The sequence below is a fragment of the Meles meles genome, chromosome 13 (assembly GCF_922984935.1).
Source record: "Meles meles chromosome 13, mMelMel3.1 paternal haplotype, whole genome shotgun sequence".
NCBI classification, from domain to species: domain Eukaryota; kingdom Metazoa; phylum Chordata; class Mammalia; order Carnivora; family Mustelidae; genus Meles; species Meles meles.
Genome location: NC_060078.1, coordinates 78,708,142 through 78,728,321, shown reverse-complemented (window position 1 = coordinate 78,728,321; position 20,180 = coordinate 78,708,142). Strand labels below are relative to the sequence as shown.

Here is a 20,180-nt window from a genome sequence, read left to right as displayed (position 1 = left end):
GGTGTGTCTGATCCTTCCCGAAGTCTAAATTCAGGTTAGGCGTCTTTGGCAGGACCATCACAGAAATGAGGCCACAACCTTCTCAAGCTATCCTGTCAGGTGGTAAATATCTTTAATTCCTCTCACCACTGATGAGGTCCATTCTACTCATTTGATAACTGGATTAGAGAGGTATCTGACTTTAGATTACAGCAGTAATTCTATCACTGTAAAGTTACTATTTCCCTTTTTGTACTTAATGTGTATTTGGTAGACAGGGACTTTGAAGCTTTGTGATCTCTGTTCCTCATCTCACACACATCATAGACTCATGCATACACTCATTTATATCTACGTGGGTTCATGGATTCCTACTTTATGCAAAGGGCAATAATCTGTTACCAACATCACTTATTTTGATGCTCAAAATGCCAACATGACAAGGTGCGATGTTTTCAAGTTGGATTCTGGGTCCTTCTGACACGGCCCTAGCATTCTACGAGTACTTCTTTTCTGATACAAGACATTGCAGTCTTAGTTTCTGTTCCTTTCTCCTGTCTCAAGCTTTGGTATCTTGCCATTTCTCCAGGAGTCTAGGTTTCTCTCAGTGGAAAAGGGTGGGTTTTTTCCAGCTGCACAGAGCTACAAAGTATATTAGATGCATATATAGCATATATACATAAGCACGTGAAAACGCTTACATCTGTATTTAATTCTACATCTACCTGCATAGTTAAATGTTCACATCAACTCCAATCTAATATAAAAGCTTTCTCCTTTTCCGTATTGATTATTCCCTTTTTTGACAGAAACTTGGCTTTTAATATATTTCCTTATTTTATCAGTAAGTACACATGTCCACATTCTCCTCTCTCTGCCACCACCCTCTCTCCCAGTGTGGATGTGCTCTTCTCCCTACACCACGTTGGGCTAAACCCCCCACGAGGATGGCTTCATCCTTCTTGGGGTCTGACTGCTGACACCAGGCTACGCTGGTTCTTCTGCTCCTGGCCCACCACATGAACACCTACACTGATCTGCCTCAGCTAAAAATTGTAGGCCTGAATTGTTTGGGACTCATGGGAGGAAAACAGAGCAGAGGGTAAGGAAGGACCCCCTCAATTTTTAAGATTCCTTAGGGATATTAATGTTTTCTCCTTGATATATATGACAAATATTTTCTCCAGTTTTTCAGTTGTGCACTTAAATCCTTCACACCTACTAAAAAAGCTTTTAACTCCTTTTATTTTAGAAATATATACATAAAATAAATTATATATTTATTTACATGTGTAAATAAATACACACATAAAATAATTACAGAGAAAGTAGTATGTCTAGGATTTATTTCAAAATATGAAGGGGGAGTGGGTGGTGGTACCTAAGAAACAAAACTAGCCATGTGTTGATAATTACAAAATCCAGGTAAGGAATATACAGGGGTTCCGAATACTATTCTATCTACTTTCTGTCTAAACTTTTAGATAATCAAAAGGTTTTATAAAAGAGCCCTTTTCCACGCTAAACATCAATTTTTATCATCTGTCATTTTTTTTAAAGGATTTTATTTATTTGACAGACAGAGATCACAAGTAGGCAGAGAGGCAGGCAGAGAGAGAGGGGGGAGGAGGTTCCCTGCTGAGCAGAGAGCACAATGCAGGAGCTCGATCCCAGGACCCTGGGATCATGACTTGAGCCGAAGGCAGAGGCTTTAACCCACTGAGCCACCCAGGCGCCCCCATCATCTGTCATTCTTGAGCCTATGGAGGTACATAAGCAAATTGGCTAAGGTTTTTTAAAACTTCACAAATTCCAGCTCTTCTGAATCACTTTCTGACTCAGAGCCATCAGCGTCAACGTTTCTCACTCCATACCATTCTCTGTGTCAAAAAGAGCGTTGGGGATACAGCATCTCTTAAGAATGCCCCACTGTATCCCTGAGATTTTCTTCACTACAGGATCTGGTGCTGGGGTTTTCAGATCTTACCCAAGGGGCCGTGCGCACACAAGCCATGCCAACTACGCAGAGCGGCTGCTCGACCGCCCCTCGCCTGCAGCAACTCTAAGACACCCCAAGATTTCAGAAATGTTAAATGTGGGGGAGATGCACACATCATCTATTGGTATATTTACAGATTCTAGCTTTACCTGTGTTTTCTAAATGCTTAACACAGTCCTACATACACAGGGCATCACTTCCCTCCCTCCTCTGTTAGTTCGGCATTCTTTTATCTCGAGTTTTATAGCATCATGTCTATATGCAGGTTTTCAAAATTTAATAAATGTTTGATAACAGTTCTTGTCTTATTATAATCACTGCGGGTGATAGGGGTACATGTCAGTCTCTGGCACAGGTGAACTCCTGAAGAAGGCCAGACACTGACTGTTCTCTTCATGCCCAGTTCCCAGGACAGGGCACCAGAGACATGGAGGGCTCAACGAATGTCTGCTGCATTAATGACTCTAAGAGTAGTGTCATTTATTAAAAGCAATGAATCAACCTACTAATCAGGCAATGTGTAGCCTTCTGAGACACCAAGTCTGATACTTTTTGAGCCAAGTAACTACTATTTCCAGTTGAGGCTCTTATAATTTGATGTCTGAGCAAGGCTAAATACCCATGTTAAAATGGCTACTCTTGCTACGCGATGCCAATTTTCATTTGAATATTCAAAAACACTTTTTCATTATTTACCAAGTACCAAGTGCTGTGTTCATAAAAAGGGTATAAAAGAGATCTCTGCTCTCAAGAAGCTCACATAGGTAACTGGTAAAGACAAGTATGCATACAATTACCAAACACAGCGGGAGGTCTTAGGATACAAGTGGGCGATGGGCACCATGATGTGGAGGGAAAAGGCGCTTAATCTAGAGTCTGAAAGACTCGCAGAAGAACAGACACCTGAGATGAACCTCAAAATATTCCTCTCCGGGGCGCCTGGGTGGCTCAGTGGGTTAAAGCCTCTGCCTTCGGCTCAGGTCATGATCCCAGGGTCCTGGGATCGAGCCCCGCATCAGGCTCTCTGCTCTGCAGGGAGCCTGCTTCCTCCTCTCTCTCTGCCTGCCTCTCTGCCTAGTTGTGATCTCTGTCAAATAAATAAAAAATATTAAAAAAAAAAAAAATTCCTCTCCTATTCTCTAAGTACTTTCTTGTCCAATACAGTACCAAAAGCCATGTGTAATTATTTAAATTAAAATGGTTTTAATTTTAGAATTGAATAAAGCCAAGCTCCTCAGTCATACCAGCCCCATTTTCAGCATTCACCAGCCACATGTAGCCAGTAAACCTGGCCAACGCAGATATAGACCATTTCCATCAGTGTAGAAAGTTCTACTGGATAGGGCTGTTCTGGTGCCTTCATGCAAATAAAGTATATGATCCCTACTCAAAGGTCCCATAAAACAGGAAGAGCCAGGACAGACATGTAAGGTATAAAAAAGCATTCAAATTATCCAACAACCTATTGCAGAACTTGGGCTATGTGAGAAGAATATTTCAAATAAGGATGTTACTCAAACAAGTAAAAGAGAGAATTTCAATCTTTGATTCCACCTTCAGATAGGATAAAAAGGTCTTCTATGAGGAAACTTAAAAGTCAATCTGAAATAGGAAAAAAAAATCAAGACAGGGCAGAGAAGAAAATACAGAAACTTTGTATTTATAACTCTGTAGAAATACAGAGTTAAAATGCTGACTTTTAGAGACTGAATTCTTCCTACAATCTCCTCCAGCTCCCCTTGAGAGGAAATCTGTAGACTAAGGAATTCCAATATTTTTAATTCTTTCAAGGTGAAATGCCTTTGGAGATATAATCTTTTTATTTAAGATGTATTTACAACATTACCATTAAAACATCACAACCAAATCAACTGAAATATATGTACCTCTCAAAACCAGAATTATTTTTAGAAATAGAAAACAGGACAAGAAACTACACACACACGCATGCGCGCGCACACACACTTAAAATCACAACCGCGTTAACACTCTGCTTACATTTCAAGGCAACATGTATGATGGAGCAACATACCAGTTCAGATTTGAAGTAGCCTATCGTGTTTTCATCCAATTGAAAATATCTTCTCTTCCAGTTTTTCATCTACCAGGGATGAACACAGACATAAGATTTCTGTTTCTAAGAATGTCAAATGTTAGCAGCCACTTAAATATTCTGATGAGCCCACAATCAGAGATGTCAAGCCCTGAAAAACCTCACTACCCTCCCTTGAGGAGGACATACATGAAACTTCATCTCTTTCACTACTCGGGCCTTGAGCTCCTAAGTCAACATTGGTGGCTAGCTTTCAGCTTGCATGATGCAATTTTATACTATGGTTTCATATTTTCAATACTCTAAAAGTTAAAAAGAAAAAAAGGCACTTCCCCACCCCCCAACCCCACAAAGTAAATGCCATCAAGAGCTCAAGACCAAGCACAGGAAATGTTATTAAACCACATTAAGTTCTGTAAGATCTGTAAAACGCAAGAATCTTTCTCTAGGTACTTTATACTTAGTAGTAAAGCATCAAATACTTAACAAAGTGAACCTATTTGTACAAATTTTTTTTGTCACCGAAATAGTTTTCACAAAAGCATTTCAACATCTCTCAGGGTTATTTTGGACTTGGGAAAACAAAAAGAAAGAAATGTCTCCCTAAAAGCCCTAATTAACACAAATGAGTCACTGCCTGATGAGATTTCTGACTTTACTTGTAGACCTATGGTGAGAGATTCTCAACCGTCCCCTTCATTTCCCTCGGCTGAAAGGTCAGTAGATTAGGGAGACAAGAACTTGTCCATGGCTGACCTAAGCGAATTAGAGTTGCCAGAAAGTGATGTGACGTCAAAGAAACTGCCAGTAGAAGCTGAAGTATTTCTTTACTCACAGAATTTGTTTTTTAATTTTCAAACTTTACAGTTTATTTTCTCATGAAATTCTAACGACCTGGTTCACATACAGAGTGACAAACTTTGGGAAAGTACTATGGAACCTTAGAAATACTGGTAAATTTACTTGCTCTTCCTACAATGTCCCACCCACGGGTCTGGTTGGATGACAGGATCTGGCTCACCTTTACCAGCTCTTACTAAGGACCAGGTGCTGTGTTAATACTATCTTAATTTACATCTTTCAAAAAAAAAAAATTCCAGATGGTAGGTTTTTATAACCTAATTTTCCTTAAAAAGAAACTGAGAGACTGAAAGGTTAAGTAAGAAGATCAAGGTCACAGAAAATTCGACTGAGGTCAGCCTAACACCGAGTGAGTGAGCCTTCCCACACCCAACAGCCCTGCCTCCTCTCTTCCTGCACCTCCCTGCTAGAGCTCTCTTTCTCTGACCCACTCCCAAGGTAGGAAAAATCAATAGGAAAGCCTTCTGGGATAAGCTGTTAGGAAAAGCAGATTTAAAATCAAAGGTCAGTGGTAATAAGCATTAATTTATCCAGCCACTCACAGACCAAGAAAATAACACTAAGTTATGAACATACAGCCACCCCTATTCTATCTCCTGACTCCTCAGCCCACTGGTCTCTGACTTTGGGTCTTTCAAAAAACAAAGCAAGTGGCTGGTATGTTGCGAGTTTGCTACCAGAGGACTCATTTTTCATTATTCCCATACATACCCTGTTAAGGTACTCACCACTGCTCCTTGCTTTACACAATATCCAGCTTTGATGACTGCACTGTCTGCGGGGGGCTTAGGAGCAAAGTAGGGAAGATGGCTTTGGGACCGCTTCAAATTATTTCTGTCCATACTTTCACCACATTCATTTACTTCTTCTTTCTAAAAAGAGGCAAATAAAGAAATTCTTTTCTTGCTTGTTTAGCTTCAAGGCACAGTTGTATTTCATGTTGTTATTCTAATAAAAAATCTTAAAATCTGATCTTAGTTCAGTTAGGAACACAAATTTTGAAGAGTTTCCTAAATAATTTGAGGTACTTAATCATAACACTCACATCAGTAATAAAAACCATAGATTTCTATTTCTCTTGTTTGCTCCCAGTGCTTTTTTGGGGGGAGGGAGGAGGGAGAGGGTGAAAAGGGTGAACGTTTGATTTTGAAGTAATTATACACACTCACTAAGACAGGAAGTTGTAAGGAAAAAAAAAAAGTGTACAGGAGGTTATATGTACCCTTCAGTTCCCCCAACAGGGAAACTGTACAACTACACGACGTTATCAAAACTGACATTGGAACATCCCACAAACTTCGTTCAGATTTCACCAGTTTTAATGCACTCATCCGTCTCTGTGTCTGGATCATTCTATGCAATTCCGTCACAGGCGGCTTGGTGTAAAACCACCACAACAGTATACAGAGGTGTTCACCATTACAAGGCTCCCTTGGGCTACCCCTATAGAGTCCCTATGCCCAACTCCTTGGTAACCCCTAATTTGTTCTCTATCTCGATTATTCTGACAGTCAGGCAATGGGATTTAAGGGATCCTACAGTGCGTGACCTTATGAGATCAGAACCCTTCCCAGGAAGCTCATCCAGGCTACTCCCTGTATCACTAGTCTGTCCCTTCCTCCTGCTGAGGAGCGCTCATGGTCTGGACATACCATGGGCTGTTTAAGTCTTTGCCTGTTAAAGGGCATTTGAGTTGTCCCCAGTTTTGGACTACAGGGATAAAAGTGCTACGAACATTCGTGTACAGATTTATGTAAACGTTAAGTCTCCATTTCTCTGGGACCAATGCCTAGGAGTATATATGCTGGGTTGTATGGTAATCACAAGCTTACTTTAATAAAAAACTGCCATGTTGCTTTTCAGAGTGGTCATACTATTGCACATTCCCACCAGCAATACAGGAGGGATGCAGCTTCTCCTCGTCCTTGTCAGCAGTCAGCATCTGTATTATTCGTATCTGAGTCGTTCTGAGAGGTGTGCAGTCATACCTCACTGCGGTCTTAATCTGCACCCCCTACTGACGGATGGCAGCGAGAAGCCTTTCCAGAGCTCCTCTGCCACCGGAGCGTCTTGTGTCTTTTGCTGAAGTCTCTGTTCGTGAATTCTGCCCACTTCCCAGCTGGATTATTTTTTCACTGCTAAGTTTTGATAGTTCCTTGTATGTTCTTGATACAAGTGCCTTCTTGAATATGTGGCTTGCAAATATCTGCTCTTAGTGTGTAGCTTTCCTTGCATCCTCTTTCACAAAGCAAACGTTTTCAATTTTGATGAGGTCCAATTTATCGATTTTTCCTTTGATGGACTATAGTTTTGTTGTCAAATCTAAAAACTCCTTGCCAGAAGATTTTCTCCTTGCTGGAGACAAACCACGAGAGACTGTGGACTCTGAGAAACAAACTGAGGGTTTTGGACGGGAGGGGGATAGGAGGTTGGGTGAGCCTGGTGGTAAGGATTAAGGAGGGCACGTATTGCATGGAGCACTGTGTGTGGTGCAGAAACAATGAATTCTGGAACACTGAAAAGAAATAAAGAAAAGAAAATAGAAAAAAAAAAGAATCTAAAAGTTCTGCAGGGTTTTTGTTTTGTTTTACATGCCAAGTCCAGTGCTTTTAAAAAAAAGATCTAACTACACTATGTTTTCATGGTCCCCAAAGCACTGGCTTCTGTTTATTTATAGTATGCAACATATTATAATCTAGAATCCCACCAATCAACCAAACATGTACTTTGAAGAACTCTTAAATTTCAAGAGAAAAACCAATGCTCAAGTCTCATCTTGAGGAATTTTCAACCTTTATCCATTTAGACAGGTCAACAGCAAGAATTATGTATGTAAATTCTGTAATCCCAGCACGTAACTGTTACTAACCCAATAATCACTGAATAAATTAATCAAGCAAATGAGATTTATCATTTTCTTGATAATTTAAACAAGTAAGTGCTTTTATAATGAGTAAATACTTTATAAATTTAAAAAACTATATTACAAAAAGCAAAGTAAAAAAAAATTTTAATATGGCAGCTGCAATGGAATCTTAGAACGTACTGAATACACCAAAATTAAAACACAACAAAATCTTAATTCTGTATAGTATTAAAACAGCTAGAGATACAAACTGCTATCTTAATACTGCTACAAACAAATTGTCTTACCACTTATATCAGCATAAGATGTAAGACAGGTGAAAGCAACTTAGTCTATGTCTTAGAGGTTAAAATCATTCCTTTTTTAAAAAAGTACACACACAAACACAATACTAGCTTACACTTTTATCCAACTCTGGTGAAAAATGTAAGCTCCCACTAGAGCATGAATTTTTTTCTTCATTAATATACCCTTAATTTAGAATAAAGAAGCACTAATTAATTAATGAGTTAAGACGCTCCACTGTCACCACTCCCTGACAGAAAACCCGAAAACTATGGCACCCAAAACAATTTACAAGGTTTATGAAGTGCCAAAGTCCTCTCAGACCAAACAGGCACAGAGACAAGGAAAGTGCCCAAAGCTGGCGACAGCAATCCATTACCTCTGGACCTGGAGTTTCTCAATAGCTGGTAATTCAATCTGTATTGCAAACTCATTCACTCAACAGCAACACGAGAAATTTAAGGTCATTCCAAAGTTTTAATTTCATTCAAAACTTTTTCTATAAATTTCTATTTTTCGTAACACCCAAATAAGATATGACTTAGCAGATTGGCACTTGTGTGATAGAATGGAGTCAAAATTCTAGTTTCTCTGTGTGGCTCATCCCGGTCAGGTTGCAGAAAAACAGGTTTAAAGAATATTTGCAAACTCTTTGATGTGGCATTTTATTCTAGGACTTCATCCTTTAAAAAACTATCCTCCATGTCTCTAAAGTTTATGCTACAAGAATGTGCATCATAGGGGGCGCCTGCATGGCTCGGTCAGTTAGGAATGTTCATCATAGCATTTATGGATAATGGAAAATACCTATTGGTCTGCCCCTGGTTCCAGGCACACAGCTCCTAAGACCCTTGTAAATTCCTAAATGATAAGCACTAGGGGCATCTCTTGTTCTAACGCGGTGGCTCTGGGTGGGCTCCTAGATGGGGGGTGGGCTCCCGGATGGGGGCTGCTCACCAGAAAGACCAAGTCATGACTAGAACCTTGGGACTTTCAGATCTGCCTGCCATTCTCCAGAGAGAGGAGAGGGGCTAGAAACAGAGTTGATCATGCCTATATGATGAAGCCTCTATAAAAATCCCAAAAGTCCATGGTTCAAAGAGCTTCTGGGAGGTGCTAGGAGAGACCCAAAGCGGGCACTGAGGCTTCACACCCCTCTCATCTCTTCCATCTGGACGTTCATGTGCATCCTTTATCATATCCTTTTATAACAAACCAGCAAACAGCAAATACACTGCTTCTGTTCTGGGAGCCACTCTAGCAAATGACTCAAATCTGGACACAAAGTCATGGGAACATTCAATTTAGAGCCCATCGATCAGAAGCACAGGTAATAACCTGGACTTCCAACTGGCATCTGGAGGGATGCAGGGGGAGTCCTGGAGGACTGAGCCCTTAACCTGAGGATTCCAGGCTGACTGTCAAAACTGACTTACACCGTAGGACACCCAGCCAGCGTCGCAGAACCCCACACTTCCGACGCCAGCAGCATGCTGATGTGGTAGTGTGGGGGAGAAAGAATGGTCTTTTCCTACTCATATTGTTTACAAAAGGAAAAGGAACTCTATTCAACAACAAAGGATTTGTAAACTATGGTAAATTCATGGCAAAATGACTACAGTCATTAAAAGTGATATAGAATAATCCTTAATGACTTGGAAAATGTTTGAGATATAAGGGAAAAAAGCTGTTTACAAAGTATCTCCACTTCTGGCGACAAAAGCATGAAAGGAAAAAGGCTCAGAGAAAACATGAAAAGTGTTAAGTGTTGTGTACCCGTGATTTCCAAATGTTTCATAATAAACACATACTTCTGCAATAAGAAACCAACACTAAGTTTTTAAAATTAATTAACTACTGTGTTAATTCAGTAAAGATGTTCTATTTTATAACTAAAAATCCCTACACAGTGGGTAAACCATCACAGCAGACTAACCATGCATTACCTGAGTTGGGGTAATGATGGGCACACCGCCAACAATGTCCGTTCTGTAAGACACTTGCTTCTTCCCACATTCACTCTGGCGACTTAGGTTATCAGAATGAGGCTGTGAGTCTGGCTGCTTTGGTACCTGAAACAATATGTACATGAATCATTTTGCAACTAGCATTATTTAGGAGACCCTCTTCTATCACAGAATATCCAACTAATCATCCACTTATAACTGACATATATGAAAACTACGTATAATGTGTGTGTGTGCACATGAAGTTCTCACACTAATGTTTCTGTTTCAGTGATAGTTTACAAACACAGCCGCCATCTACTGAGTGTTTACTTCGGCAGCTACTATTTCATTCCTTCTCCCACTTAATCCTTTGATCAACCCTATGCGTAGGGCAAGTATCTTCACTCTCTGAGTGAGAAAAGAGGCTCAGAGGCACAAAGAAACATAGGTTTAGATCCTGGGTGTACAATGCTCTATTTAAGTTCGTGTAACTCTCTTGTACAGTCAACCACTATACTATACCTCCTATTTATTAAAGAACTTGACACTGGGTTATCGCTCTATGTTATCTCTCCCTGTCCACCATTCCTGCCCAGGATTCTGCGGCACCCCTGAGCGCAGGGATCGTGGCAAGTCCATCATTAGTTAGAACAGTCTACTGCTGAGAGCATACTAGGTATTCAGTAAACGGTGAAAGACTGACTCAGGGGATAAATCCAAAATCAGCAGGAAAAAAAGAGTAAGATACTTAAACTATAAGTCAAAATGTTCAATGTAACTTAAAGCTTATTGGAAATTTTTAAAAGAAATTCCAATACTTGTATCAATGATAAATCACTCACAAGTATCTCACTAAAAGGACTCAAACAATCAAAGGCATCACAAACGTTTAACATATGCTTCAGCTTTTCTTATGTGGCCTAATCCAGAAACAAAGTACTTGGCGAAGCACTAGTTCTATCAATAGACTGCTGCATGGTGTCCATCTTTGAATTATAGATTTTTCTTGGCTATGAACAAAACGTAATAAAATATGCTTGGCACTGATGTGATGTTAAGCCTGACAGTTAACCTTGCCACTGATTTAAAGGGCATTTGAGGATTCTGCAGTGTTTCAGAAACATCATGACAACCACTTCCAATAAGCACCGTAATTGTGATGAAAAACATTTAAAATTAAATACCCTGCCTGCCATACAGCTAATCCCTGTTAACAGGACACTGGCACAGCTCCAGGGGACAATAATCACATTGCAGTCAAAGACCCAAGCCATTTATTAATATGATTCCATAGCAGTGTGGTTTCTCAAGCTCTAACATTCATGAAGTATGAGCCAGGAAAATTATTAAAACCTTCAGATTCCCAGGCGGCATACCCAGAAATTCTGACTTGTGAAGCCTCGGTGGTGTGACAAGGCTGCACTCAGCAGGAATTCCAGAGGTTTCTGAGATAGGTGCTTCAGAAACCAGGCTGAGAAACACTGCTGCCAGGCCTGTGCTCTCCCACCACGTCTGGGGGAGAGCAGGTGGACAGCCGTGTCTGCAGACAAAGCTTCATGAAATACTGGGCAAACATGCTCGACATGTGTCTAAGCGTATGCCAATCCACAGAAATGTGATTTATGGAGATACTTTACGGATATAATTTATGGATATATCAACTTGTCTCTTGGTTGACGTCCACAACTCCACTCTTTCCCCTGCCTCTCCCTTAGAGACGCTTCCCCACAGGCTTTCTCCCCAGGCCTCCAGCCATACTTACACTATGAGGCAGGTCACCGGCAGAAACACAAGTGAGGGGAACAGGAAGAGAAATGAACCCTGCCACGGAATGCCTCCAGCATTCTTCGAAGAGGCTACACATTGGATTTTTTAAGGGCAACAGATAATGGCGAGAACTCTACCTGACAAGATTCCCATAATGCCACGATAGTGAAGGGGCGACAAAGGACACTAACACCCGGAAACAATCTAAGGAAGCCTATAATGTTCTGAATGAATAGGATCATGTATTTCAATTACGACAGATAAGATGGGGCCAAGTTATCCCATTAAGAACAGTAAACAGCATCCAAAGAATTTAAAACCAAGAACTCAACACTCTTCTCAACTGTGTTAGTTGAAATGTGCTAAGAGGTGACCCAGGTGAAGTTAGTCCTTCTTTTAAGAACTTGAGTTTTAGTAATGTGTGGGCATTTCCTAAGAAAAACCTTTAATACCAGCCTAAGAATACATTGACACTTATACTGAGCTTTCTACTTTTCTGTCAGAGATGACGGCGTACTAAAAACCCTTCTCGACGCTGTTAAGCTCCACTGCTTCTAGTTTGCCCTGACAATAAAATAGATGCTAAGTACGGCATGATCCCAGTGCTAGAGCTCAGTAATGAACTTAGATCTGTACTTTACAACAAAAATTATCTAAACTGTGCCGTGAGCACTGAGTAACGCGGAGAACTTTCCAATCAGTATGTTGTACACCTGAAACTAATGTAACATTTCATTACAATTTAAAAAATAAACTGTAGGGACACCTGGGTGGCTCAGTCGTTAAGCGTCTGCCTTTGGCTCAGGTCAGAATCCCAGGGTCTGGGGATCGAGTCCTACATTGGGCTCCTTGCTCAGCAGGGAGCCTGCTTCTCCCTCTGCCCCTCCCCTTGATGGTGCTCTCTCTTTTTCTCTCTCTCTCTCTCTTGCTCTCACTATCTCTCTGACAAGTAAATAAAATCCTTAAAAAGATAGTAATAAAAAATAAACTGTAAGCATTCTCCTAAAACAAGAAAAATATAAGCAGAATACCTACTCCTAAAAATTCCGAACATGAGTCTAAATTCAGCCACTAAAATAAACATGTTCAGGACTAACAAACAAACCGGCCAACTACTAAACAAGAATCAGAAAAATGACCCCCCAGGCAGACAGCAAGTGTCAAAGACACTGGACGTGCTTGCTCTCATTGCCCCCGACTCCCCATCTCTTGCTTTCTGTCTGTCCTGCGGCTGCTTTCTGCAAGAAGTCTACACGTATTTTTAGGTGTTTGCTTGTGATCCTAACAGCAGAAAAAGAAAAGGGAGTCAGAGAATGAGGGATGAACAAATCGGAGAAAAATGACAGGGCTTACACACTAAAACCTCAAGTGTTCAAACACAAATAACTGAGTACCCCTGAGGGTACTCAATAAGGGACTAGAGACCACCATGTTCATACTGTTACTACTATAAATGAATAGTTATTTGAAAGTATACTTTAAAATTTGACTTTCCCAACTCTAGTCACTGATACTCCCCTCAGGGTTGGTTCCTCTAATACTGACTCTCTTTTCTTTTCAAATAAGGGGGAAATTTTTTTTAAATGGCAGCCACCAATAAATTTTCACACAGATGTTATCAAAGTAAGCCACAGACCAGGGAGGGTATCAGAGGACAGTCCATTAAGATGACAAGTACTATAATTAGGAAGTAGTTTAATAATCACCATTCCCTTACCACGACCCCTTAACCATCCATATTCTGAAACCACATACTTCCAAAACCTAATTATGAACTTTTTTCTGATTATGAATTTTTTAAAGTTTTAAGTTAATATGTCACATATACAGTTGACCAAAATGTCATTTGGAGAGATGCCAGACATGTAAACTACACATAACTAAAATGTATTTAATTTTCCAAAGGAATATGTATGTGAATCATTGGCAATTTCCATAGGAAAGTATGACAAGTTAGAGATCCCACACCCTAATACATTTACATGTGTATTTATGCATACGACATTAAATTGGCAGGACTCTTTAAATACAGATTATTTATTTGAGAGAGAGAAAGTGTGTGAGCAGAGGGAGGGGCAAATGGTGAGAATTTCAGGCAGACTCCCCACTGAGCCTGACACAAGGCTTGATCTCAGGACTCTGAGATCAAGCCCTGAGCCAAAACCAAGAGTTGGATGCTTGACAGACTGAGCCACCCAGGCGCCCCCTGGCAAGACTCTTTAGAGAAAAAAATTAAAGGAACCTCATGTAAGCATGGGAAATTCCCTCGTTGCTATCATGTAAGTTAAATGTTTATTTAAGATGGATCTTTAGTAAGTGCTATCACTTCTGTATCACTTTAATGTCACTATATTCATTTTGTTGACTGGCTAAGGATTTCTGTATCTTTTATGTATTCCTCTCTTCTAAATTTGAATTACAAAAACATGAATTATAAAAGAATATCAACTGATTTAGCCTAAAAACTACAAAACTTTCAACATGTAAAATAAAGCTGTAAAACCACAAAAGCTGGTACCAGCAGTCTTTATACTGTGGAACATTACCCAACCTCAGTTTCCCTTGCACTTGAACAAGCTTAACAGTGTCATCTGTACCAGATGGTTTCCCACCATTAATAAATTAGACACAGCAATTCAAGAACCCCCAAAATGGCAAACTCCTGAGACCATCCACTACTTTCTTCTTAAAGCACTAAGAAACCAGTGCTGCTTATTATTTCAAATTGCAACAAATGAATTAATTCAGTAAAGCTATTAGGTACTTTCTAAAGAAAATTTCACGTTAAAAATATATATATCGAGTTAAAAACAATTAGTTAAGACCTTTGAAGAATATGTACTTGTGCATCAGCTCAAAAAACTGCCTTCCTGAAACTGCACAAGCCTAAAATAATTCTGCATGTACAGCTCAGACACGCGGCGTGGGTGTTTCCGTCATGTGGTAACCGGCTGTGCCGGTGCGAGACAAAAACTCCGACAAAAACTCCGACTTCACTCTGAGAACAGCTTTAGTTGTACTGACTCTTCATTGTGTTGTGATATAAATATGGAATCATTCATTTCAGACGGAAACTATCAAGTAATGACATATGGCAACTTTCAGAGCACATGTCTTTCGAGGGTTGAAGTCATTTAAGGTCAGTAAATAACTACACTTCAACAGAAACACACTTCAGTTTAACAAACCTCACACAGGAACTCCTTCCAGATCCTCTCCATGCAGGCCTCTATGTGTTTCTCTACAAGTGTGTAAGGAGGAAAAAAGCAAGGAGAGGCAGGATCAGAGCACAGAACCTCTCTACTTGCCTATCGTCGTGAGTAGTCAGCGCTCTCAGAAAAGTTGGGTTTTTGCATTAGGAACAAAAGAGTAGGAAAGGGCTCTTTTTTCAGGAAGCAGTAAGGCACTGCTCTTCAGGGTCTGGCTCCAGAGTCAAATGGGCTGGGTTTGGCTCACATCTCCACCACTTACCAGCTCTGAAACTGGTAAGTTTCTCAATCCTTCAAAGCTCACTTTTCCAGATAATTTGGCCAAAACCTGCAGGACAGGGCCTGGCACACTGTAGATAATCGATACATATTCCTGTTCATCAGAAAACCAAAAGGAGAAATGCAGGTGGCAAGCTGGAAGCTGGAGCACAGAGAAGGTGTGCAAGGACGGCAAGTCCAGAAATCAAGGAGGAAGAGGGGGCCAGGCAGGTTTTAGAGCCTGAGACAGACTTCCGGGGCCATGTGGGCAGCACCCTCTGGCCGCCACAGCTCTCCAAATGCACTCCCGATCCCTGTGCCTCACTCCCACTCCCTCACCTCCGCTTCCTGCTCCTCTCTTCCAACTCTACCCTATGTGACAGCAACCCTGCCCATGGCCTGGAAGACAGGAAGGCCGACGCCCAGTAGCTGGGTCAGTGGCAGGAAGCCCCTTATCCTACTCAGGAAGAAAAAATATGCATTTTGCCCTAGGAACATTACTGCATGCAGTGGTTAAAATCTACACTAATACATATCTTATTAGGTACATAATGGGTTCAAAAGGCATTTACGTATGGGCTATTTTTAAGAGCTGATGGTCACCTTGTACAAGGAAATGTATTCACATTATAAACACCTGTGTTTTAAACAAACTTGGAATCCATAATCTGTCGATGAACTAGAGACACTAAGCAGATATATTTTCAGAACGTAAAGATTATTTCCAGACATTAAAAATTAAAAAAAAAATACTTACTGTAATTTTTATAGCTTTGTTCAACACATTTACCCATTCTACTAGGTCTTGTTGATCATTAGCTTGTAGGAAGTATTTCCTCATCCCTGCATTCATAACTGTTGAGAGAAAAAATAAACCACAACACACGAAATTTTGCACTTGTTACATCTAAATTTATATTGGCAGCTACTTTCTGAAAAACCATGCTAGGTTCAATACTGTGACTCTCTTAGATTTGACAAGATCATATGTAATAATGCTCTTATCACTCAATAACACAGTAAACCTCTTATCTTTAATGGCCATGTTTTTCATGAAATTGAAATACCACAATATATTTAGCCAATCCCCTAACAATGGACATTTAGGCTATTTCTAATTTTTTGAAATCATATAAATTATCCCAATGAAACATCATGTATATGTATCTTTCCATACTTGGGTTACCAGTTCTATAGGATAAATTTCTTAACACAGATGTGTTGGGTCAAAGGGAATTCACCTTTAAAATTTTTATAGGTATTGGGCAACTTGTCTTCTCAAAAGGTTGAACCCATTTACATTCCTAACAACAGTGTATGCAAAGGCCTGTTTTGTCCAGTGCCCCACACCAGTCTAGACTATTAGCACCTACGCTAGTGAGGGACCTTGTCTTCAGCCCCAGGCCTCTGTGATATTGGAGCTGCAGTCTGCAGACAGTATTTTCGAGGACCCCTTGCCAGCTCGGGCCATGCTCTGCTAATGGGAGGTACTGAGGGGAGACTAAAAGGTGTGAGGGAGGTGGGGAGAGGGCACTTTCTCATAGGTTCCTGCTACTGCTGTCCTCCTTCCACCAGCAGCAACACACACGAGCTACTGCTCAGACGTTTCTACCACTCTCTACGCCAGCCCTGCAGTCTCCCCAGACCCCCCTCACTAGCTCCATCCTGGCCCCCTTCCTAAGTCCTAGGTCCAGGTGATACTATTACCTCGTCCCTTTTCACTTCTCCAGCCATGTGGGTGACAGCGGCCTTGTATAGTTCCTAATTCCTAGGTTTCTTCAGCATTCCCCTTTGTGCTCTTTCAGCCTTCCAACAAATGGGTAACCAATTCCCCAAAACAAATACCCCAAGGTTTGAAATACCTAATGCAGACTGTTTTCCTGACTGGACCCTCACAAATACAGCAATCTTTGGCTACCTAATTGGTGAATAATCACATCTTGTTTAAATGTGAATTTCTATGATTATTGAGACGAATTAGTTTTTTATGTTTCTTGGCCATTAGAATTGTTTTGTGAGCTTTCTTTTCTTTACCCATATTTCTCCTGAGTGTTCATTTACTTTGTGTTGACTTGGAGAGCTTTTATATTAATCATTTCTATTTTATTTCAAGTTCTTTTTCCCAGTCTGTCATTTGCCTTTTCACTTTGCCCATGGTTATCTTTTATCGAGCAGGAATATTATACCAATCTTTTCTTTTTCCTGTAATGACTTGAGCTTTCACATATTTGAAAATCTCCCCAACTCAAGATTATAAAAATAAACACCTTGATATTTTCAGCACTCTTTTATATCTATGTCTTTATATCTAAAATCTTAATACATTTGGAACTTTTTGTACAATTTAACTTACATATACCTGTTTAGTGACTATCTATTTGTATGAAGCAAAGCATACCAGCATACACAGTTGTCTACCAACTATTCCTGTCAACCCTTGAATTAAAGCTTATTAATTATATTTCATGTGCATTCGTTTTTAAAAACATCAATATCATTCTAGGAGCTAATGCACCTCAATAGCTACACTGCTGTAATTCTGAACTATAAAAATAACTTCCAGAGTTATTTCTCAAATGCACAGGACTTTGAAATTAGAACTGAGACCAAGACACTAAACCAGAGCTTCCTTGAACTGAGATGAGAATCTGAGCAAGGAAGTCAGACAGTCCCTTGGGAAGTGCTGTACGACAACTGGTCTGGAAACTAGAGAAATTTAGAACACTGTAAGTCAGTTCTTTTATATCTTACTAGAGATTGGAGAAATTCTAAATGCCATTAGCATAAACTAAGATAAATGAGTAGCAGAGCAGGATATGTTAACATGCCGCTTTTATTTTTTTTTAATTTCTAACAATTGGCAAAGCACCCTTTTACAATCTTGTTCCAACTCGGGCTGAGGCTGAGTTCCCCCTACCTCCCCCAATGGCTTCTTCCTCAACACTGTTCCAGGCATCTGCCCAGATCATCCAAAGAGTCTGAAAATCTGAGCACTTGGTACTACACTGTACCTGCTATAAAGCAAGCGCTTAATACATCTATTTTTGAATGAATAACATATAAGGACTTCTTTTAAGGGAAAGGAGGCAAATACACCTCTCAAAAAGATTCTTAGCAAACCCTGCACTCCAAATAAAAATTCAGGTGCTATATTACTGTACATAGTGCATGGCAAGAAGAGGCATAATGATATGTTGTGAGGGAAAAAATCAGAGCCTGGAGTCACTCAGACTGACCAGCTCATGCACTCGACTAGCAATGTCTTCTTGCAAAACCCACGCAATCCCTCTGAGCCCCGTTTTCTTCATCAATGAAATGGATGCAACGCACCCATTCATTGAGGGGTGGAGGCGAGAAATGTAAAGAAACTAGGACAGTACTTGGGACAAAACAGAGATTATCATCTGGAGATTTCCAAGTAAGAACGCACTGTGGAAAATGTAAAGCAAATTACTGGGAAGGGGCATACTAACAACAATGGGAAGGCGGTGGGGACAGAGAAAGAACAAACAACGGACTAAAACAAAACTACACAAAAGCTGTAAGTTGCCACGCTTTTTTTTTAAAGATTTTATTTTATTTTATTTATTTATTTGACAGAGAAAGATCACAAGTAGGCAGAGAGGCAGGCAGAGAGAGAGAGGGGGAAGCAGGCTCCCTGCTGAGCAGAGAGCCCGATGTGGGACTCGATCCCAGGACCCCGAGATCATGACCTGAGCCGAAGGCAGAGGCTTAACCCACTGAGCCACCCAGGCGCCCCAGTTGCCACGCTTTTAAATCAGGGGCTTCACAGTGTATGACTCCAACCCAGACGCTGGTGTTCCCACTACCTCTTCACTTGAGCACTTCTTTATTTTATTTCAAATCTTTTTTAAGATTATTTATTTATTTACTTGACAGACAGAGCACAAGTAGGCAGAGCAGCAGGCAGAGAGAGAGGGAGAAGTGGGCTCCCCACTGAGCAGGGAGCCTGATGTGGGACTCGATCCCAGGACTCTGGGATCATGACCTGAGCCAAAAGCAGCCGCTTAACCGACTGAGCCACCCAGGAGCCCCTTCATTTCAAATCTTCACCGTCGAAGTGAACGTACTGGATGCTCATGCAAACATCAGCCTGACTGCAAACAAATGTCATCTCACCTGCGTTATGGTTGGAATGTGGTTACAGACCATATGGTGATGCGACCCTTTCCACATGCCCTCCTTATCAGTCTCTCTTTCCTCTGTTCTTTCTCTGTCCTCTTCCCTTAGATGGCAGACTTCCTTAAAGGAACCTCTAATTTTCTCATTTCTCTCCTTTCATCTTTGTCTCTGCTCTACTTTTAGATTTTGACTTTTTCTTTTGAGTTTTGCCATTGTCTTGTGTCCCTTTTCCTATTTGACAGTTCTCTCTCCTCAAATGTCATGTAATCTTGGGCTGTCTATTCATACTTTCAAAAACAAGGTACTAAAAAACTGACTGGAAGCTCTCCTGAAGATTTGTGGGGTTGCTAACTGCTGGACTTCACCACACAACAAACTCCTCTAGTAGAAATGCCCAGATGTCAGTACCTACAGCCCTCCTGTCTAGGGCAGGCAGACTCCCACCCCACTATGCCTGGCTGCCCAGTGCTCCAGGACTGGACATAGGAAAAGGGTGCATTCAATGGGCAGATCTTCACTTAGTCCTCCTATCTTCAGTTTCATGCCTCAACCCTCCCCTACTCCCCAAGCAGAGAGCCTATTTCTTTTTTTTTTTTAACTTTTTACTTAAGTAATGTCTATACCATCATGGGACTCGAACTCATGACCCCAAGATCAAGACTCATGTGCTCCTCCGACAGAGCCAGCCAGGCACCCTTCACTGATTCTCTTTCTAAAGGCAGTACACATGCCATTTCTTGTTGGGATGGTGGAAGGGCAGCTGCCTAAGCCAGATGGAAGGAAGCAGGGACCAGAGGCTGTCCCTGACACA

The 20,180-nt window shown here is 40.8% G+C and overlaps 1 protein-coding gene across 7 annotated transcripts in view; it reads right to left on the bottom strand.

Annotated features, from left to right (window-relative positions):
* PLEKHA1 (pleckstrin homology domain containing A1) overlaps positions 1-20,180 on the bottom strand; it is a 55,294-nt gene that overhangs the window by 10,471 nt on the left and 24,643 nt on the right. For 6 of the 7 annotated variants that reach the window (XM_046026429.1, XM_046026430.1, XM_046026433.1 and 3 more), the window contains 4 exons: positions 15,984-16,081; positions 9,990-10,115; positions 5,621-5,764; positions 4,011-4,079 (listed from right to left, as the gene is read on the bottom strand). In XM_046026429.1, coding sequence (XP_045882385.1) covers positions 4,011-4,079; positions 5,621-5,764; positions 9,990-10,115; positions 15,984-16,081 — 437 coding nt within the window. The remainder of the gene's footprint in view (positions 1-4,010; positions 4,080-5,620; positions 5,765-9,989; positions 10,116-15,983; positions 16,082-20,180) is intronic. The other variant, XM_046026431.1, reaches the window with a different exon arrangement.